Genomic DNA, 22,907 nt, shown 5'->3' with positions numbered 1-22,907 from the left:
GGAGTCATGAGTTTCAGCCAGGGCTTCAAACTGGCTCTCTCATGGCCAACAAAGAGAAATTGGAACTGACCCAAATTTTAGCAATTTTGGTCGTCCAGAACGATAACCAGAATGGGAAAAATTACAGGTCGAAGCCTGGAATGGGAGACTTGGAAGAAACATAGTGAGCTCTTTTAGGAGCCTGATGTGGGAGATTAGATTATTGGCAGGACTGTGGAGCATGACATACATTCAAAGCAGTTGGCCTCCATCTTTGAGCGGAGCACTACTGTTTCTGACTCTGCCAGTCAAGAGATTTGGTTGCTATGCAACGCACATGCTGCCTTTTTTTCCCTAAGAGGGAGATTAAATTTCTAGCAGGGTTTTGACCTGTAATTTCCACCGTTCTGGTTGTTATTCTGGTTCACCCACATTTTTAAAAATTTAGGTCTGCAAAGGACTAATGGACCACAAACTACCACAGGCTCCACCAGACTGAGTCCAGTACAACTAGATGGTGCCTGGCTACCACCACCGACTGCTCTGAAAGGGATCACAATAGAGGGTCCCGGGCAGAGCTGGAGAAAAATGTAGAGCAAAATTCTAACTCACAAAGAACAACAACAACAACTACAAAAAGATCAGACTTGCTGGTGTGACAGAGCCTGGAGAAACCCTGAAAGTGTGGCTTCTGGACTCCCTTTTAGCTCAATAATGAAGTCATTCCTGAGGTTCACCCTTCAGCCAAATATGACAGGCCCATAAAACAAAACGAGTCTAAATGGGCACAGCAGCCCAGGGGCAAGGACTAGAAGGCAGGAGGGGATAGGAAAGCTGGTAATGGGGAACCTGAGGTTGAGAAGCTAAGTGTTGACATGTCGTGGGGTTGGCAACCAGTATCACAACAGCATATGTGTATTAATTGTTTAATGAGAAACTAGTTTGCTCTGTAAATTTTCATCTAAAGTATGATAAAAAATTTCAGGTCTATTCCAGTTTTGCTTTGGAGGTCATGACTGGACTGGGAAGAATCTGTTCAAAGCCCTGGCTTCAGCTCACATCCATTGATGCTTGCTGGTATTCACCCGAGTTGTATGCACAACTATATCATCTTTCGGCAGAATTTATCCTACTGTGAACCTTTCCAAAGATTGCCTTCATATTAATACTCAAACATTAGAGCAGCTGTTTGTCAGGAAAGAAATCGGGACCAAGAATGATAAAGAGAATGAGTTTGAAGGCAGTTGACATGGTTGTGATGCTTATCTGTGTTTAAAAAGACATTTACAAATGATTTGCATCTATCAGAGACCTCACATCCCTCAAAGGATGACATTACCTAGATCGGTGATATGGCAGAAAGAGGAAAGAAACGAGAGATAAATAAGTGACAAAATGCTGCCCTATATTTTGCCCTAAATGTTAAATGTTTTGTTTTAGCACTTACTGCATCTGTGGTAGCTGGTTGTATTAATCAGATTTTGCTAGGGTGTGCTGAGGTAACAAACAACGTCTAAATCTCAGTGGCTTACAACAACAAAGGCGTATTTCTCTCTTGTGCATCGTCTGTGGTTCTGCTCCCTGTGGCATCATTCTGAAGGAGCAGTCCCCGTCCTTGGACAGGCCATTCTCACGGCAAAGAGGAAAACACAATGGTTTACCCACAAGATGTCTCATACAGCTACTGTTTGGATATGGTATGTTTCACTTTGGCTCACATTTCGTTGTCCAGAACAAGTCACATGGCCAAGCCTGATGCCAATGGGACAGGAAGGACTCTCTTCCTACAGGGGAGACTGTAGGGAGGGGGTAGCTAGAGAACGGCAGTGAATGTCTTGAACAAATGATGCAGTTTACTGCACTGACGAAAATTTTATACTCATGTGCATATTGCTTAGCAGCCTTTTTAACCAGCAAATCATTTTAGAGCCATTGCAAGATGTTTAGTATTGTTATTTCTATTTTACTGTATGGAAGAAACATATTGTACTAAAGGGTCTAATTTCCTTCCTGGGCGCCATGTAAAACCACACACATTGCTCGTATTATTTATTATTCCTAATAATTCAATCAATTGTACTGTCTTCCAAGAACTGTCCATAGTGAGTGAAGGAAACACTGTGGCTCAGAATATGAATGCCTGTCTTAAAGTCACAGGCTGAATTAATAGAGAGCAGAGAGCTAATTATTAACCACAGGATGACTGTCCTTTAAGAAAACAATGCACTGTGTCAGTGGTTAGTATTGATGATGATGAAGGCTGTTGTACCAAGTACTTACTAAGCTTCAGGCACTGTGCCAAGCGCTTATGTACTTTCTGATTTAATTTTACTCACCTTATTTTTGTGAACTAGCCATTATATTCCTGAGGCTGTTGTTACTTATTGAGCTCAGAGAGGTTTGTTAACTTGTTCAAGGTTAAACAGATAATAAATGCCAGATTTGAGACTCAAATCCAGGGTAGTGTATGCTTAATCACTAATCCAAGGTTTCTCAAACTTGGATGGGATCCCTTTTAAAGGAAATAATTTCGTGCAGACCCCCAGGGTTGACTGAAATGATTGTTATTGTAATGATACTTCCAATTGTACAAATACAAAACTGGTAAGTTTTTTTTTTTTTTTAAGCTCTTACACATTTGTAAAACCTAGAGCCATTTTTAAATTAAGTACATGTCATATAACTAATTCAAATTAACAGCATTAACTTAACCACATTAACTAAATTGCCACCTATGACTGGAATATGATAGTGACTATTCCGTGGTGAGCTGGTCCACCCTGCTGTGTTGGGTGATGATTCAGTTCTCCCACCATGTTCACTATATTCAACCTCTGTGAAGTGTGGTTTCCTGCTCAGGACTTTGACATCCCTTGCTTTTCACCCAGTGAGAAAACATCTAGATTCTCAAGTTTATCTTCCTTTCTTTCTTATTTACCCACGATGGTGCCTTAGAGTATGGCTTTGTGCTCAAACTCAGTGGCCACAGCTGCTGTGTTGATCAGGAGTACCCTTACATTATTCGTTTTCAGGTTATTGAAGTAAAACAACCCTTAAGTTCTCATGAGAATTTATGAACCTTTTCATCTACAGAACTGTGGATCCTCCTGGTCTGCTCCCCCAATTCTTGCCCAGGTTGAGAAACCGCATTCCCCTCTCCAGTACTACGCTCTACCTTTTCTTCACAGGACCCTCTCCATCCAAGACCACACTATCACTCCCCAAAAGGCCCTCACCTACTTCATTGTCCATAGCTCCTCCAGCCTTGAGCAATAACTAAAGTAAATCCAAATAAAGGGGCTTTGAACCCCTTTTTAACAGAGGGAGTTGGGCCTGTAGAAAGTCAGAAACCATATTACAAATGTGTTCTAGAAATATTTGTTGAATAAAGTTGAACCCAGAAAACCTCAAAACCAAACCCACTGCTGTCAAGTCGATTGTGACTCCGAGCAACCCTATAGGACAGAATAGAACTACCTCTTGGAGTTTCCAAGGCTGTAAATCTTTATGGAAGCAGACTGCCACATCTTTCTTCCACAGATTGGCTGGTAGGTTTGAACCGCCAGCCTTCTGGTTAGCAGCCAAATACTTAATTGCTGCGCCTCTGGGGCTCCTAGAGTTGGACTATGTCTAATAATTTCCCAACTTACTAATTTTTACAGTAGATAAGCTCGTGTGTCCGGTTACTGACCAACAGATTTTACTCTGATTTCTGAGTGCCATTCAGCATGCTGAACTTGATCGTTGCTAAAGGCTCAGATATGACTATTTCATGATTATTAGTCCTATTTTTGAGAAAGCTCAGAGTTAGGAGATAAAGCATTGTTCCTCTCTTCTTTCCAGAATCTGTAGATAAATGCGTGTTTCTGAATTTACACATTTAAGCCACCCCCACCCCTCCCTCTTGATTGTGGTCATTTGTTATTCTGAGTAGTATGTTTGCTAGAAATTTCCCTTGTTATGTGACTATGTGTATATTCTTTTCTCGTAAGAGCTATTTAGAGGTAATCCTTATATGTTGATTCTAAATGTAGGAAAGTTTTGTGTGATTGAATTTTAGGGGCAAGGGGGTAAAGTTGGTATTCTACTACTTTTCTGTCATTTTCTCTGAAACATCTGTTAGTTGACAGATTGAGGATTTTTAAGTGTAAGACCCAATAATTCCTGAATATTCTTTTTTGTAAGTACCCTAAAGCTTTGCCAATGGACATTTTTTGTTTGCAGATTAAAGGAAATGCACAGATGCTTTTAAAAGGAACCTAAAAACCCTCGTTACTTATCTCTTTGGTGTAAACAGTTTAATTTGTTCCGTTTATGAGACTTTATGAGGCAATGAATAATGTTGTTATAGTCAACATATTATATTACCCATAACTGTTACTTTAATTGTATTTAGCATCAAGTTGTTTTTTATTTCTGTTGCTGATTATTTAGGGTCTTGCTACATTATTAACTTATGGATTTAGCTGTGTATTAGATAAGTAGCCTGTTACTTTACCAATTTTTTTTTTTAACTGTTTTAGATTCTAAATGTAATACTTTGTTATAAGGTTATAGGGTTTGAAATTAAAACAATGGAAGTGGCTAACGGAAACAGTGGTTAAGTAATGCTTGAGTATACAGAGAGTCCTTACCTTGTAGTATGGAAGGTAGTCAGCCTCTTCACTCAAGCACCTTTGCCATAAAATAGGAGGCAAGGCCACCAAGTACCATGCTAAATATGCATATGTGGAGAACAGTAATTGTGACATGAGTTCGGGGGAACCGAAGTGATGATGTGTGGATGGGTATGTTTAAGTTGCCGAGAGTTTCTTAGAGAATGATGGAAAATCTCCACCAAGTCAAGCTGGCCTTTTTATTCCTCTGGTTCATATCATTGTGGCATTTAAAGATTAAGTGGTTTATTATTGGAGCTCCCAATACCTACAGATGCATAATATTGTAATTCGAATATCATGGGGAAATGTCCATTTTTCGTTTCGGTTTTAAAGACTGATTGATGTCTTAAGCATTTTTGAACAGCAGGTCAAAGTAGACTCAGGAGTGTCCAGCAAGGCTAAGTTTAGTGGACTGAGTGAATTCTAAGGCAACTTTGAGGTTTAAAACCACTGTGCCATGTTCCGGTAGCCTTGGGCTTATCAAAGTTAGCTTTCATTGGGTATTAGCTGAGTGCCAGGGATTGTGCTAAGTGCTTTTCTCGTAATATTTCATTTAATCCTTCCCAAAGTCCTATGGAAAGTACTGCTCTTATCCCCATTTTACAGATGAGAAAAGTGAGGGTCAGAGAGATGAAGTAATTTGCTCATGGTTACGCTTGGAAAAATTGGATGTAAGACTCCAACCAGATCTGATTTTGAAGCCCTTTTCCAGTTTTTAAAAACACTGTGTCTCTTCTCTCTGGCTACCATTACAAAATTGACACACAACTTCCCATGGAAGCAATTTCAGTGATACGATGAAAATGTCATGACATTGAAGCACTAACTTTTGTTCTCTCGGAGAGTAAAAATTATTTTGCGTACCTCCTGTGTGCCCTTAGACTGGGCAGGAGGAGCCCTGGCATAGAGCCTCATGCTTGAGAGGGTCTGCTCCAGCTGTCTACTGGCTACACCTTCCCTAATGGGGGAGAAGTCTGCAGTCTCAAGTGGAGATGCCCACCTGGAGCCCGCACCTAGCATTCCAGAATCTGCTCTGGGTGCCCACAGGCCCAGGACCCCCCTGCCCAAATGAGCTGGAGTTGCCTTCCAGAGTCAGCTTGGGCTTAGCAGCCTGTCCCTCCTCCTGAGGATGGACCATGCTACCAGTGTGCATTCCCCTAGGCTGAGGGCCACCTAGTTGTGACAGTATAGACCAGAGGTCAGCAGACTTCTGCCAGGGTCAGTTATATCTACTCTGCTACTTGTTTTTATAGATAAAGTTTTATTGGCATACTGCCATGCGCATTAAGTCTATGGCTACTTTCACACTGCAACTACAGAGTTGAGTAATTGACAGCAGGACCGAAGAGCCCACGAAGCCTAAACTATTTGCTGCATGGCTCTTTACAGAAAAAGTTGCCAACCCCTGGTACAGATGGAGCTAGCCCAGCATGCAGGCTGCAGCATCCACATGTGTGAGGCCCTGAGGTGTAGTGACGCCAGGGGTGGGAAGAGCAGGGTGCTGGCTGGGGGCAGGCCCTCCTCTCACCACCATATTTTGGTCAGAACTCTGAAGAGCCCAACAATTCTAAGTTCAAAACTCAAACTTTGCCTTCCATACCTTCTTGTCAAGGTAGGAGGATAGCATGTATTGTATTTAACAGTTTGGAAACCCTGGTGGCATAGTGGTTAAGTGCTAGGGCTGCTAAACAAGAGGTCGGCAGTTCAAATCTGCCACGCGCTCCTTGGAAACTCTGTGGGGCAGTTCTACTCCATCCTGTAGGGTCACTATGAGTCAGAATCGACTTGACGGCAGTGGGTTTTTTTTTTTTTTTTTTTTGTAAGACTGACTTATAACTTTAAAATGTGTAGGCAGATGGTGCTTTGGCCTCCATTTGTACTGTCACCCCAAGACCCACAACTGTTAGACCTAATGTTAAACCCATGTAGGGGTTTACAGTGGGAGAGAAGAGAGACTCCAACCAGTAATCATACAAATTAACACAGAATTATAAAGTGTGGAGATGCTTTTGGGTCGTATATGGTTTATGCAGAAACCTGGCTCTGAGTTTCATAAAAGTGCTGGAACTCACCTGGCTACCTAGTCTCTCCTATCACCCAGCTTACACTGCCCTGGAGTGAGGGGACTATGGATACAAATCTCATACCTAAGCCTGGAGATGGGTACTGTCCAACCAGCCCATCACTTGCTTACAGCATGTTGCCATAAGGTGTCGCTGTTGGAGCTGGTCCTCCTCAGACTGGAAGACATGCTGCAGGTGCCCTGTGGTCTCCACTGTATGGCCCTGCAAGGGCCAAGCTCAGCCACAGGTGTGCCATGCATGTCTTGCCCACATCTCCTCAGCACTCATGGCTTGTTTGGGCACGTGAGGGCTTTCTCTTGGCCTCGGTGTATTGCAGACTAGAAGTGCTAGGGGAGCAGGCTTGGCCAATGATGGATAGTTCCCTTGCCCTCTGGAGGTATAACTATGAGGCACGTTCAACACTTGTCTCTCAAGAGCTCCGTCAGCAAGGATGAGCCTAGTTTCTGCCCACAGCAGAAACCTCCTCAAAAATGCACAGTGTATCGACTTCCTTCTCTTCTTTGTGATCTACTGTTGAAATCCCCTCTCAGTACACCCTGGGATTGCCTTCTAATGAGCTATCTGTACATGTGGGTCTACTTGTGGGGAAAGCTGCCTAAAATACATAGGCTTCCTGGTCAGGTATGGTCCTGTGCACAGGTTGTGGCCCTCGGCATGGGCTTCACACAGCATGGCAGGCCCACAGGAGTTTCCAGCTTCAGCCACACGGTCGGGCCATATGGCTGTCTCTGTGACCCATGGGTTGCTGGTTTTGAGTCTGGTCACCAGCCTAGACTCCTTCTTTCCTTGAAGTAACTTCTTTATTTCTGGGAACTATGAGCCTTGTTTGTCACCATGTTCATTCCTTCTCATGGATTTCGCTTTCTCTGAATCCTGGGTGACCAGGACTGGGGTGTCAGTGACTTCCATCCCTGAAGGGTCCAGGGCCCTTACACATAGTGATTCCTCTCCTCCATGGTTTTCCATTTTGCAAACCAGGGAACTGAGTAGGGACAGAGACTGGGTTACAAAAGCCTTTCTTACACCCTTGCCAGAGGACCCGGCTACCTAGTCACCCTCCTTTGGCCATAACAGGAGGGCCTCTCAGGCGACCCTTGGCAGAGAAGATAAGGGGCACCATGTCTACACCATGAAAAAAAAGGCATCCTGCTTTGAGAGAGTATACTGTAACTGTGAACCTGGCTTGGATGGGGAGAGGCCTTGTGGAGGGTATGTTAATGGATCCTGTGATCCAATCAGTAAATTGGAATTAGTCCTGCCAAGGGAAGAATATCACACGTGAAGACTCTGAGACAGGAAGGGGCTTGATGCATTTCAGTGACAGAAAGAAGACTGGAGCAGAGTTGGTGACAGAGCGGCAAGAGAAGAGGCTGGAGTGGTTGGCAGAGGCCAGATTCTGCAGAGCCTCAGGCCATGGGACAACTTTTGGTCTTAGTTAGAAGAGCATTGGGAAGCTTTGATGGGTTTTAAGTGGGGGAAAGGGAGATGGTTTTTGATCAAAATTGCATGTTAAAACAGTTTGGCTGATGTATGGGAAACAGAGTGGAGGGGAAATAAAAGGACAAGACACTTTAGGAGAGTGTGGGGTGGTTTAAGCAAGAGCCTGGGTGCAGTCAGGTGGTAGTAATAGAAATGGAACCAGAGGAACAGATTTGATGGAGATTTTGGTGGTAGAATTGATAGGGTTTGGTATGTGATTGAAGTTTACAGTGAAGGAGAATGAATCCCTGTTTAAGATCTTTTATATGGGGAGGAGTCTTTGAGTAGTGCAAAGACTGGTATGTTGCTAACTGAAAGATTGGAAATTGGAGTCCAACCAGAGGCACCTTGGATGAGAGGCCTGGTGATCTATGTCTGGAAAAAAAATCAGCCATTGAAAACCCTATAGAGCACAGTTCTACTCTGACAGATGTGGGGTCTCCATGAATTGGAGTGGACTTGATGACAAATGGCTTAATGTGAGGAGAAGTGGTCAAAAATTTAAAGTGCCTTTAGGGACCAAACATGAAATGAGGGGATCAGGCTGCATGTGAGGCAATAGGGAGTGTAGGGGACTGTGGCAAAGAAGATGCATGCCCTCCTTTGAAGGGGTAGCCATTGTTGGTTCCAAGTAGTTGTTGCTATGTAGGATATCATCAGATTTCCAGACTTTTCCAAAAAACCCATAATCTGGATTTCTAATATGAAATGTTTCTATCTTTTTATGTTGGCAACTAAATCAGATTTGTAAAGAACACTGCGCTGGCCGTATACAACACACCTGGCTCGTGGGGGGCCGTTTCCTGCTTGAGATCTGTCCTGCACCATGTCTTCCTCTAGAAAGGCTTTAGAATTAAATGTGGTCGGTGACATAGAATTTTTAAAAAGTTAGAGATGCTGATCAGAAAAAAAAAAAAAAGATATTTTAAGTTGGCTAAATCCTAGGAGATAGTGATGATCTCAGCTCACAGGGTCTGTCAGCAGGGCTCAGGTGATGGGCTGAGGCTGAGATCTGTGGAAATAAACTTCACCTAATTTAGAGCAGATAGCAGTAAGTGCTTTTGTCTTAAAATAGACCTTTCCAGACCATGATAGTCTGAGGTATTTCAGGTGGATGGGAATCAAGGCTCTCCCCAGCTCTTCCCCCTCTAGTTTACAGTTCAAGAGAGTGTATATTTTCTTTATGAATCCATATGCAATTAGAGAAAGCATTTGCGTAGGTTCATAAAACCATCTTTTATTTTGTGTTTGAGCCTTAAACAGAATTTACCCTTGAACTTTGAATGTTATTCATGAGGTGCTTTTTAAAGTGACAGACGTTGTACAATTAATGTTTTTGTTTTCATATTCAGCAGCATTTGTCTTTTTCAGCCCACAGTTTGATCTAATTAATAATTGACCCTCCTTATGGTTGCACTTCACAAATACGTAAGAATGGCAGTTTTTTTTTTTTAAGTGTTTACAAGCTTCCAATGGCTGAACCTATGTGCTTCATAATAGTATTTAAAACAGTAAGATCTTAACTGCTACCTTATTTCCTATAACTATAAGTTGGGTGGAAAAGCTTAGAAATAGTTTTTTGAGGTCAGTAATGGGGAGTAGAAGACATTTTTGCTTATAGAATGCTGAATAAAGTTGGTCTTGCTTTTTCTCGGGGATTTGTTTTACAAAAAAAAAAAAACAGGGTAGATGAGAAATTAGGAGACGCCAACCAAAAAAAGCTCAAGTGTCAAAACAAGCACCTAAAAATATATCAGGGAACTTAAACACAGCTGGGGGGGGTGGCGGGGGGTGGTGAGTGACTCAGTAGAATGAGTTGGAATCATGTGGCGCAGGAGGACACGACAGCCATGGGAACACACCTTTGGCTTACCTTCTCAGCTGGGCCTTCACCACACCTGTGAAATTGACATCATTCTGCATGCTTCGGCTTAAGGGGGAAGTCATCCCAGGACACCATCCCTGCCCTCTGTACATTTGCAGGGAGGGACTAATTCCCAAATAAAGTGTTGGGCCTAGCTTGCTAGTTAAAATGTACTGTTAAGAAGCAGGTGTATAGTGGTGAAGAAATGATCCCATTATGACTCTGATGTTCTCTGAAGTTGCTATTTGATCTGATAAGGTCTGTGGAATTGTACATAACACCTCTTGTCCTGTGCAGTCTTGGTTGAGAGTAAGCATCAGCCTGCTCAGAGGCTGCCAATAGCTGAATTCGTTCTTTTTGACTTCCTAGCTTTTTTTATTAAGTGTTTGAAAAATAAATACAGAATTGTGTTTATTTCCTTGACTTGTAGAACCCAAACTCTAACTAGTCTTTATTTTGATCTTCTGAATTTCTTCCTTAGAGGTCTATTCTGATTTTTTTGGGTCACGTCCCTGGGCACTACAGCATTAGGCTGCTAACTGAGAAGTTGGAGGTTTGAGTCCACCCAGAGATGCCTTAGAAGAAAGCCCTGGCCGTCTACTTCTGGAAGAGTCAACCATTGGAAACCCTCTGGAGCACAGTTCGACTGTGACGCACATGGGATCACCAGGAGTCAGAGTGGACTCACTAGCAATGGTGCTGGTGGTGAAGGCCGTTAAAGCAGTGCCTAGCTCCTATAACCTTCTTTCTCCCAAACCCTGTTAGATCTGCGATGAAGGAAGCTCTGTTTGAGAAAGTCTATTCCAGTGGGTAAACTCGCCACAGACAGAAGCTATGTCTGTCTCCATCACTGCTTTATTCACAGCGTCCAAAGTAGGATTTATTGCACGCATAAACACTAGCGTTCAGTGAAATGTTTGCAGATATTCCTAAGGGAAAAGGGTTTGCAAATAAATTTTGGAATAGCTACCTTCTATACTTGTTTTTAGGAGCCCTGGAGGTGCACTGGTTAAAGAGCTCAGCTGCTGGCAGGTTGGCGGTTTGAATCCACCAGCCACTCCGCCAGAGGAAGATGTGGTTGTCTGCTTCTGTGACGATTTACAGTCTTGGAAACCCTATAGGGCAGTTGTACTCTGTTCTATAGGATTGCTATGAGTCAGAATCGACTCGACTGCCGTGAGTTTGTTTTTTTACACTTGTTTTTGGATTAGTCACAATACACATAAGTGTTCTAAAGTCTCTGAAACATCTTGGTGTAAATTGAAAACCCCCTCAGCCTCGTTTATCTGAGCATTTCCCAAACTCTTCAGGAAACACTGGCCTAAAGCAGAGCGGGTGTACCACAATATTGGTATTTGATACTTTTTAAGTATTTAGTGAATATGCAGAGCTGAGATCCCAGGTTGGATAATTCAGGGATTTTTAGTAGCCTCAGGAGGAGACAGGGGCTTCTAGGACCGGTTGGGAGTAAAGAGTAGAAACTGTAAAGGAAAAATACCTGAGAGTAAAGGTGTCAATGTGAAACGTTTTAATATTTCTGGTGGCAATTTCGATAGTGGGTAACAAGAGCATCCAGAGTATTCATACCTTTCAGTTTTGTAATTCTAGTTCTAGAACTTTATTCAGGGGAAGTAATAAGAGATGTTTTCAAGGCATTATCAATATTAATTTTATTTCCTTTTGAAAAATTAAATAACCTAAATATTCCATGGTAGGTGATTGTTGTTGTTAGCTGCTGTTGAGTGGGCTGAAGTTGCTTACTCTCAACCAAGACTGTAAAGGACAAGAGGTGTTATGTATGATTCCACAAACCTTATCAAATCAAACAGGAACTTCAGAGAATGTCAAAATGATAATGGGATCATTTCTTCACCACTATACACCTGCTTCTTAACAGTAAATTTTAATTAGCACGCTGGGCCCAGCACTTTATTTGGGAATTAGTCCCTCCCTGCAAATGTACAGAGGGCAGGGATGGTGTCCTGGGACAACTTCCCCCTTAAGCTGAAGCACATAGAACGATGTTGGTTTCATAGTGTGGTAAAGGCCCAGCTGAGAAGGTAAGGCAAAGGCTCTACTGACAGATAAGTGGTGGCTGTGCTGAGGTGCATTGACCAGGAATCGAACCCAAGTCTCCCACATGGAAGGTGAGAATTCTACCACTGAACCATACATGATTGGTTAAATAAATTATTAGTGTTTCAACAATGCCTTAAATGACTGTTTCAGTTCTTTTGCTGTGGAATAAACAATCCCAACACTCAGATGACTTTAAACAACAATTTCTTATTTCTTCTCACTTTGTGGGTTGATTGGTTGTTCCTTCTGTTACACGTGGTGTTGTCTGTCATTCGTGAAGCTGATTTCACATGGTGGCTGGGCTGGGCTGGAATGTTCAAGATAGCTTGTTTGATCAGCCTGGGGTTGTAGTGCTGGCTGCTTGCTGGAATACCTTGGTTCTCTTCCATATGACCTCTTTTTTTCCATGTGCTCTCTTATCTTGCAGGGCCTTTCTGTATAGCTTCTCTTTCCAGCAGGATAGCTTGGACTTCTTTAACATCATGACAGCTGGTTTTAAGAGAGCAAAAATGGAAGCTGACAAATCTCTTAAAAAAAAAAATTGTGTTTTGTTGTTGAAAATATACATAGCAGATCATATGCCAGTTCAACAATTTCTGCACGTACAAATCAGCGACATTGATTACATTCTTCAAGTTGTATAACCATTCTTGTCCTTTTCAGAGTTCCTCCTCCATCAACATAAGCTCACTGCCCCTAAGGTTCCTGTCTAGTCTTTTGAGTTGCCATTGTCAGCTTGATGCCATAGATAGATAGTTCGTAAAAGAGCACAGTGCTCAGCTGTCAGCCCTCTTTAACACTAGCCCCAGAGCTGGAATGCTGTCACTTTTGCTGCATCTGTTGGCCAAAGGTGGTCCCAGGGCCAGTCCAGATTCAGGGAGAAGTGAAACAGACTCTGTATCTTGATGGGAGGAGAGACAAGTATGTATAAGAAGGGAGGAAATGTTGGTGTCCATCTTTGGAGACCCAAGGTAACCAGTAAAGATCATGTTTTATAAAAATATGGCATATATGTTAAGTAGAAAAAGGAAATGATAAGAATAAAACATTTAGGAAAAGGGAGAGTACAAGTCTTTATATAGAGTATAATATTAATTTTGTCTAAAATTATATATATATCCACAAACTTAAAAGGGATTGAAAGCAACAATATCAGTTTGTTAAGATAGGTTGTGAGTGACAAGTTGAGAGTGTTTTTCATTTTCTTCTTTATACATACCGGTATTTTCTAAATTTTCTGTGATAAACATCTATTAGGATTTTTTAAAACAATTAAGAAAACCAATCATATATTAGGCTAATTAAGGACTAGAAAGCGTATGTGTTATATTCTATAATTTCAATGCCACACAATTATTGAGAATATACCCAGAAGAACATACACCGTTTCAACAATTTCTACATGTACAGTTTTCAGAAGTAGATTGCCAGTCCTTTCTTCCTAGTTTGTCTTCGTCTGGCAGCTCTTCTGAAACCTGTGAGCTGATTATCATAGCAGCACATGAGCCTCTACGGACAGATGAGTGGTAGCTGTGCTGAGATGCATTGGCTGGGAATTGAAGCTGGGTCTCCTGGGGAGCTAAGGAATATGCAATTAAACTATAAAGTTTTAGCCAAAAACACCTATCCACTTTGACATTTAAATATATCCTTCTGAATATCTCCTGTGTTAGAAAGAATTTCAAAAGAAATATTAAATGCAAGCTATTTAAAAATGACAGAATGTTCTATAATACCATCCTGGAATATGTGGCCAGTGACTTAACATCTTATGTGCATTCATCAGAAAATATGATTGGAGATAAATGAACATTGAATACAAAAAGGCAAAAATAGCAAATCACACAGGAAGTAGAAATTATTTTTAATGATAAAGAGATATTGATGAAATGGAGGACTATAAAATGTATCAATAAAACCAAAAGTTGCATCTTAGAAAAACTAACATTTACTGTATTGTCATCAAGGGAAACAGAAAGAATCAAATAACATTAGGAATGAGAATGGTAACATAACTGCAAGTGATTAAAAAATTTAAGGAAAAGTTATACAAAGCAATACCAATAAATTAAAAACTCTCGATGGAACGACTTTCTGAAGAAACATTGTAATGATCATTATTGACACAAAATAGGCAGCAAACCTGAATAAACCAGTAATCGTTGATGACTAGGAAAGGTAATGAACCGTGAAGCCCATTCGGTTTAACAGGTGGGTTCTACCAAACGTTTCAGGAATAGAGTCTTGTGTTGTGCTCACTGTTCAGGGCAGGTAAACAATGGAAAGTTGCCCAAATCATTCTATGATGCCAGCATGAACCCGATACTCAACGTAGACAAGGAGAGCCCAAGGACACTGTGGGCCAGTGTCAACACACATTACTTTTAAAATAGGGAAACGTTATTTTTTAGAAAAGGTACTATATCAATGTATATTGTATATATATATTTTGTGTGTGTGTATTTCCAAAAGCAGCAAATCCACTTTTTGTTTGTTGGCTGTTTGAATTCTCCAGAGCCTTGGCCAGCTGGGCTGTAAAATCACTGAGATTAAGTCTGTGTAGGTGTAAATTTCACTGCATTTGGGATGGGGATCTTAAACCTAGCCAGAGACTTCAGAAATGTCTGCCTCTAGATACAAGGGAAGAAGATACGGGAGGACAGCTAATCACTTCTAGAAAGACAGTTCTGTAAGTGGTAGGACAATGGAGTGGCAAACCTAGAACCTCGATACCTAGGTTCTAGGCACCGTAAAGATACCAAATCCATTTAACTGTTGGAATTATGGAAGAACCAAGAGTAAATTTTATTTTCTTATTACAAAAGCATGTATCTTTATTATACAAAATTTAGAGCATGCAAGTAAACGAGAGGAAGAAAGTGAAAATGACTTGATGTCCCAGCTGTGGTAACAATATGGTGTATGTCAACCCAGTCATCCCTGTGAGTTAGTATGTGTGTTTGTGTTTTACAAAAATGTGAGCAAGTCAAAAAAAGATTTTGTAGTCTCCTTCCCCTCCCCCACCAGTATATCATGACTGTCTTTCCATTTCATTAAATGTTCATATAATCATCATTCTATTCCACTGTCTGTCTGTCCCAGCATTTATGTAAATCTTCTCCTATTGTTGGAAATGTTGATTCCACCCTGCCCATTTTTTCCCAGAACAAATTATTCACGCAAACATCTTGGAAACAAAATGATTTTTGTGTATTTCCAGATAAAACAAAACTAAGCTTTGAGCAGCATAAACATTTGAAAATAAGTTCCTTAGGTAGAAAGAGTTGCCTGATTCTTTTGGGGGCATTTTTAGGGAAAGGGGAACCTTTATGGAAAAATGTTTCTTCATGGTACATGTGAGGACTCTTTACGGTATAAGTGACAGAAGCCCCAACTGGAATTGAATGAAACAAAAAGGATACTTATTGGCAGTATATCAGTTTTCTGTTGTCCCAGTACTGCTGCAAAGCAACCGTTCACAAAACGTGAGTGACGTACAGCAGGAAACATTTATTTAGCCTGTAGGTGTGTGGGGCTCGGTTGGGCTGGCTCATCTCTCTGCGGTCAAATGCTGGTTGGTTAGGCAGCTCTGCTGATCTTGGCAGGGCTTGCTTACATGTCTTAGGGTTGGTTGGCTGTTGGCTGGGGCAACATATTTCAGCAGGCTAGGCTGGGCATGTCCTAATTGCTGTGGCAGGAGTGAGCAAGAGAGGACACACCCGAGCACTATTTCAGGCCTCTGCTTGCTTCACATTTGCTAACATCCTATTGGCCAAAGCAAGTCACATGGCTCAACCCAGCGTCAAATTGGGAGGGGACCACCAAGGGCATGGATATAGGAATGGGTAAAGAATTGAGCCGTTAATGCAGTCAGTCTGCTACAGCATTTGTAACCAAAATGGTCTGGGGATAGATGTAGTAGCTTCAGTCACTGCTGGATGCAGAGTATCAAATGATGACACTGGGCCTGGTCTCTTCATAGTTTGGCTCTGCTTTGCTTTGTGTTAGCTTCACTCTTAGGAAGGCCTTTCTGCGTGGTGGGACCCAAAAGCTCCATCTTGAAAGCAAATAATGCTAGCTGAAGAAGAGCTTTTCTTTTCCATTTGTTTGGAGTCTTTTTGGACCAGTGCGAGTCACATGCCCGTCCCTAGACCAGTACCGTGGTTGAGGAATGGAGTATGATGATTGGCCAGGCTTGAGTCATGTTCTTACCCCAGTACCACCCAGGATGGAGTGGAGGGAGTCAACCTTCCACAAATCTTAGGGACTAAGAGTAGAGATTGGGAATAATTTTTCTAAAGAAAATAGAGTTAGTATTACCTGAAAGGAGGGAGGACGGATACTGGGCAGATAAAAGTAAAAGATACCCTTATTTATTAATGTGTATTACTTTTAATGTTATTATCTCATCGAGATACTACCAATAAAACCTATTTATTGAGTGTGTGAGGCACCACGGTAGGTGTTTTATGGACATTGTCTCACTTATTCACAGTACTATGAGCTAGTTGGGATTACTGGCATTTTATAGAAGAGGAAGACACTCAACGAGACGGATTGACACAGTGGCTGCAACAGTGGGCTCAAACAAAGCAAAGACTGTGAGGATGGCGCAGGAGCGGGCAATGTTTTGTTCTGTTGTACCTAGGGTCGCTATGAGTTGGAACAGGCTTGATGGCACCTAACAACAACATAAACTAGAGAAAGGATGCTTATAACAGATAATTTGCCAAGGTCATTCATCTAATCAGTGTTAAAGTAGAGATTTGAACCTCAGTTTGCTTTGGCAAAGCTTGTCCTTGTAGCCACTGTTCTTATTGTCTTAAAACTGAAAAAAAGAAAGTCCACTATAGACACCTGAAGAGGAAGGGCATAGGCCACCATGTACCCCATTAAGGGCATTTAGGTCCTTACACTGAAGGGATAATCATAACCCTTTACCCCAGCTACATAAAATCTGTACCATTTGTACCTTAGTAACCACGAGAGGGTGCTTCTACTACTTTTTCCTGTAGGGGTTATGGGACCAGGAACACTAACACAGTATACTGTTTGCCTGTGCCACTTCTGTACAGGTGTGGTGTGGTTAATATGACTACTAAGGCCAACCAAAATGAAGAAGTAGCAAAAGGTCAGCCTGAAAGATATGTATGGAAGGTGTCTTAGTTACCTGGTGTTGCCGTAACAGAAATACCACAAGTGGGTGGCTTTAAAGAGCAGAAATTTATTTTCTTACAGTTCGGGAGGCTAGAAGCCTGAATTCAGAGTGTCCCTCTAGGTGGAGGTCCTTCTTTGTCTATTTCAGCTTCTACAGGCTGCAATCCTTGGAGTTTATCTGCCTCTGTAGTCAGATAGTGTCTGCCTCCCCCGCTCCTGCCTCTGCCTGATCTGCTGTTTTTATAACTCAGAAGTGATTAGGTTTAAGACAAACTCTCCTCTGGTGTGGCCTCATTAACACAACAAAGAAAACCCAGTTTCCAAACAGGATTACCTCCATAGGCATATGGGTTAAGATTCCAGCACATATTTTAGGGAGACACAATTTAGTTCATGACAGAAGGGGAAAAAAATAGGACTGTCACTTTCTCTGATGGTGGCATTTAGGATCTGGCTGTATATATAGGAGTTGTGTTGGTTGAGCTATGTCTTTTTCTACTAATTTCAAGATGGCCAGTAGGTTCCAGTTCATGTAATAGATTAGTGCAGTCTCCAGTGGGTGCAGGAAGGGGAAGTGACAGTATACATGCAGTGGAGTATCTAGGGTATTGCACCAGCCCTGGGTGAGTGGCGCCATTGAGCAGTTTCTATTAACCTGGTAAGGCCAAAGATCTTTCTTCAAACATGGTAATATGTTAATTAAAAGATTAACAAGCATGACTTACAGTTTTGAGCTGATATTATGGTAAAGTTATCTGAAAGAGGAGTGTCAGATGGTTGGACAGGTACATGGTTTCAGTGTTGCCATTAGGCGCCATTTTCCATAGATTTGCCGCTGGCTGTACTGGGTTAATAGAAGCTGCTCAGTGGCACTACGCACCCAGGACTGGTGCAATGTCTGCCATACCTGCTATACCCTAGCTATGCCTCTGTCAATGCTTGCCAAGTATTTGATGTCCTAGGAAACAGCAGCTTCTCAAAGTCACGTGTAGCCACTAGTGTATGGTGTGAGCCCCTCAAGAGGAATTATTTTTATAGGTAAGGTTTTTGTGATGGGGAATTCCACAGTGAATTTTCTGGAGATCCTAACTCTCAGTGCAAACCAAAATGCTGAGTTTCATTTTCCTAAGGAAAAGGGAGCTTCTCTTTGGCTTTGTGAACTTTTGACCTTGAGTGGGGGCATGGCTGGGGCGGGGGGGAGGGATTTATGAGAAGGTTACATACAGTAAGTAAAATTTTGGGGTCACTTTTCTTTTAAAGGTACTTCATGGTCATGACTTGATCTATCTACTCCTACCTACCTGTATTTTAACACATAATAGCAGTTATAGTCAGAGTTCTAAAGAGTTTGTTTTTAATTACCTCTCCTCTCATTTTGCAGATCTCTGATCGGAGCCATATCCTGTACAGACTATGAAAAGAATACAGTGAAAATTCTGGCCAACAGTGGAAATATTGGCTTAATCTCCAACTCAGTATAGCATTCCTTCTCTTCAGTAGGACCTTATAGTAGAAGAAAAATGTATGGAAGCGCAAGAACAATCACTAATCTGGAAGGTAGCCCTTCCAGATCACCTCGTTTGCCAAGGTCTCCTCGTTTGGGCCACCGAAGAACGAGTAGTGGGGGAGGTGGAGGAACAGGCAAGACTCTGTCCATGGAGAATATACAGTCCCTTAATGCAGCCTACGCTACATCTGGACCCATGTATCTGAGTGACCATGAGGGAGTGGCTTCGACAACTTACCCAAAGGGCACCATGACTCTGGGAAGGGCCACAAATCGAGCCGTTTATGGGGGCCGAGTCACAGCCATGGGAAGCAGTCCCAATATTGCTTCTGCTGGACTTTCTCACACAGATGTCCTTTCATATACGGATCAACATGGTGGTCTGACCACCTCATCCCATCATCACCACCACCAGGTCCCCTCCATGTTGAGGCAGGTAAGAGATAGCACAATGTTAGATCTTCAGGCCCAGCTCAAGGAACTTCAGAGAGAGAATGATCTCCTTCGGAAAGAGCTAGACATCAAGGATAGCAAGTTGGGATCTTCCATGAACAGTATCAAAACCTTCTGGAGCCCTGAGCTCAAGAAAGAGAGAGTCTTGAGGAAAGAAGAGGCAGCCCGGATGTCTGTCCTCAAGGAACAGATGAGGGTTTCCCATGAAGAAAATCAGGTAGGTTGTGACTCATCTCTGGTTTTCAGCCTTGGTTTCTCAGTGAGTAGTTGATGCTTTGCAGATGGTACCACGACCTGTGCAGAAGAAAGGTTGACATTATTGAGAAGATTGTGGCGTCCTACCTGGATGCTAGAAGAGGCATAGGAAATATGAAGTTACAGCTTGTGATTTCCTTATTTTCCAATAACTTTCCCAATAACCTTTCCAATAGCTTTGCAGGGGATGGGGGATCAATTCTCTTTGCCTAACTTTTTTTTTTAACTTTTGTACTTGGTTAATTTTGTTTTCTTTTTCAGCTATTGCAGCAGAAGTTCAGATGTACTTGCCTCTGAATAGAAGAGGAATGTTAATTTTTACAAAACTAAACACTTTACCTGCAGCATTTAGAGGGTCACATTTGACTGTTAAATTGATTTTTTTTTCTCTTTTCTGACTTTATTATTTTTGCTTATTTATTTATTTTTATTGTGCTTTAGGTGAAGGTTTACAGAGCAAATTAGTTTTCCATTCAATAGTTTATTTACAGATTGTTTCAGGACATTGGTTGCACTCCCTGCAATGTGTCAGCACTCTCCCCCTTACCACCCTGAGTTCCCCATTTCCATTCATCTGGTTTTCCTGCCTTTTCATCTTTGCTTTTGGGCAATTGTTGTCCTTTTGGTCTCATGTAGATGATTGTTCTAAGGAGCACATTCCTCATATGTGTAATTGTTTATTTATAGACCTATCTATTGTTTGGCTGAAAGGTGATCTCTGGGAATGGCTTCATTTCTAAGAGAAGGGTGCCTAAGGGGTATAGTTTCAGGGGTTCCTCCAGTCTCCTTCAGACCAGTAAATCTGATCTTTTTTATGAATTCAAATTTTGTTCTACCTTTTTCCCCCACTCTAATTGGTTCCATTGCTATGAGTCAGAATCAACTCAGCGGCAATCCTGGAGCCCTGGTGGTGCAGTGGTTAAGCATTCAGCTGCTAACCAAAACGTCTGCAGTTCAAATCCACCAGCTGCTCCTTGGAAGCCCTATGGGGCAGTTCTTCCCTGTCCCATAGGGTCACTGTGAGTTGGAATCGACTTGATGGCAACAGATTTTTTTGGTTTGGGTTGTGATCCTGGCCAGAGTGGTTGAATTGATTGCTTTTTTTTTTTTTTGAAGCACCAGCAGAACTTTTTCCTTCTAGAGTGAATGAAGTTTGTTCTCTAAGTGGCAAACTGAACAATATTAAATGGGATTGGATAGAATGGATTTGATATCATGTTAGGTATATACAGATAATTTTAACATGGTCTTTCTGCTTTCATTCATTCAGTACTAATTAAACACCTACTATGTGCAAAAAAAATTTTTTTTTATGTGCAAAGCATATTCTTACTCTTCCTTGATCCATCCTCCACGTTATAGCAAGATTAGTTTTCCCAGTGTCTACCTGATGTTATGCCATTCCCCTGCTTAAAAGGCCTCAGTGATTGCACATTACCTCCAGAGTAAAGTCTTTCTCCTTGGCTGAGCCTACAGTCACTTTCTGTGGAAGGCCTGAGCCAACCTTCCCAGACTTACATCCTATGACCTCTGTCTATGTCTCCTGGGCTACCTACATACCCCCACGTGATAATTTCTGCATACACTCAAGATTTCTCACCTCCATGCCTTTGTTCTTACTGTTCCCTTCCACTGGTGGCCTTCTCAGCAGCCCAGCCCACCCCTCAGTTTCCTTCTACTCACAGCCAGTCTTCATTTTCAAATCCTGCCTATTCTGTGTGGCCCATTTTATATGCTGCTGTTTTCATAAGGAATTTGGAGTCAGATGCACCTTAAATCCTGCTTCACCTCTTGTTGGTAATTAGGTGAGTGCTGAGAGAGGGAAGGTTGTGGGTGCCAAGCCAGTCAAATGAAAATTTCCCGGATATATTTTAACTTTCTTAGAAATCTGAGGTAACTCTAACTTGGGCTGAACTAGTGATTCTCTGGTAATTGGTCTCCATATTGGCCTAAGGAAGCAGTCTGCCTTTCTTTGGGTTGTCTGCTGACCCTCCCGGCTACCACTGCTTTGGAGTCCAAGCTCACATGGAAGCCCTTGTGACTCGTATTTAGAATCTTCTCTTTGCTCTCCTTCTCTGTGTAGAAAGCAGCTACCTGATCCCTTTTGTTATCTGACAGAAGCACTGCTGGTTTTTAGACGTGGAAATGTGATTTTCGGTTGGAACAGAAAGCTTTGTTCTTCTCTCCCAAATCAAATTAGTGCTCTTCATGGTTATTTCCGCTGTTTCCTAACTTTGCTGGTTCGCTTAGCCCCTGTGAACCTGTTTCTGCGATGTGCACATCTCCCCTTCCTTTGAAATGTTTTGGAAAATAATTAAAGCAACTTAGGAGTGATGTACATGGTGACAAAAAATTTGAAAGCCATTCTCTAAACTTTCAGCCCCCAGATTACTTTTATTTCATGCTCTTATTAAACTTTTTTGATCACAGACCTTCAATTATGTATGTTTGCTTTTTTAAAATAAATTATATAATATGCTTCTGTGCCAATATATGTGTCTTATATGACATTCACAAAGACATAACTTACATATGGTAGAGATAAAGTAAAATAAACAATATAATGATGCAATTTCTAACGACACCCAAAACCTTTTTGTTCTGGCTAAAAATATTTTAAACTACTTGTCCATTTCGTTAGAGTTAGTTCAGTTTAAACTAGGTAAGATCCATAATTTCCCTTTACTGTGCCATGTTACCATAAGCCTGAAGCAAGTGAATGCTTGAGAGTGCTCCAGTTATTCCTTTCTTGTTCTGGAATCTCCTGTGATCACAGGATGCTTTGGACACCGTGGTTGACATGTGAGTATGTGATATATGACCCAGCGAAAGTCCCAGTATTAGTCTGTATGTTAATGCAAGTAAAATATATTTGTTTTCTTTTTTAGGTTAAAAAATATATAAGGGGGAAGAAGCGTGGATTATTTGAAAAGTCATTATTATGGAGCCCTGATGGTGCAGTAGTTAAGAGCTTGGCTGCTAACCAAAAGATTGGCAGGTCGAACTACCAGCCACTCCTTGGAAACCCCACTGAGCAGTTCTACTCTATCCTAATAGGGTTTGGTTTTTTGGTTTGGTATAATGTTGTATTACAATCAAAGAAAGTAAAGATTGATAAAAAGCAAGTTATATTAAAATAATTGAAGCACCCCTCCTCTTTGGAAGTACATTAGCATCCTGTTTAGAGCTATTTGAGTATCTCTTGGTCAGGAGAGGTTCTGCTACACTAACAAACCTCAGATTTCAGTGGCTTGACACATCAGAGGCTTATTTCTTCCTTACTTAAAGTCTAAAGCAGATCAACTGACTCTCCAGGGAAGCCCTCCTCCACATAGTGACTCAGGGATCCAGGTTTCCTGCATCTTAATGGGTGACTTCAAGAGTTGCTTTGG

At 41.7% G+C, this 22,907-nt stretch overlaps 1 protein-coding gene across 7 annotated transcripts in view; it reads left to right on the top strand.

Annotated features, from left to right (window-relative positions):
- ERC2 (ELKS/RAB6-interacting/CAST family member 2) overlaps positions 1-22,907 on the top strand; it is a 1,130,613-nt gene that overhangs the window by 20,002 nt on the left and 1,087,704 nt on the right. For all 7 annotated transcript variants that reach the window (XR_007514402.1, XM_049862256.1, XM_049862252.1 and 4 more), the window contains exon 2: positions 18,682-19,477. Coding sequence is in view for 6 of the 7 variants with exons in the window: in XM_049862256.1 (XP_049718213.1) it covers positions 18,821-19,477 (657 nt within the window). In the remaining variant the exon portion in view is untranslated. The remainder of the gene's footprint in view (positions 1-18,681; positions 19,478-22,907) is intronic.

This window comes from Elephas maximus, chromosome 20 (assembly GCF_024166365.1).
Source record: "Elephas maximus indicus isolate mEleMax1 chromosome 20, mEleMax1 primary haplotype, whole genome shotgun sequence".
NCBI classification, from domain to species: domain Eukaryota; kingdom Metazoa; phylum Chordata; class Mammalia; order Proboscidea; family Elephantidae; genus Elephas; species Elephas maximus.
The sequence above is the reverse complement of the archived record's forward strand: the minus strand, read 5'-3'. Positions and strand labels throughout refer to the sequence as shown.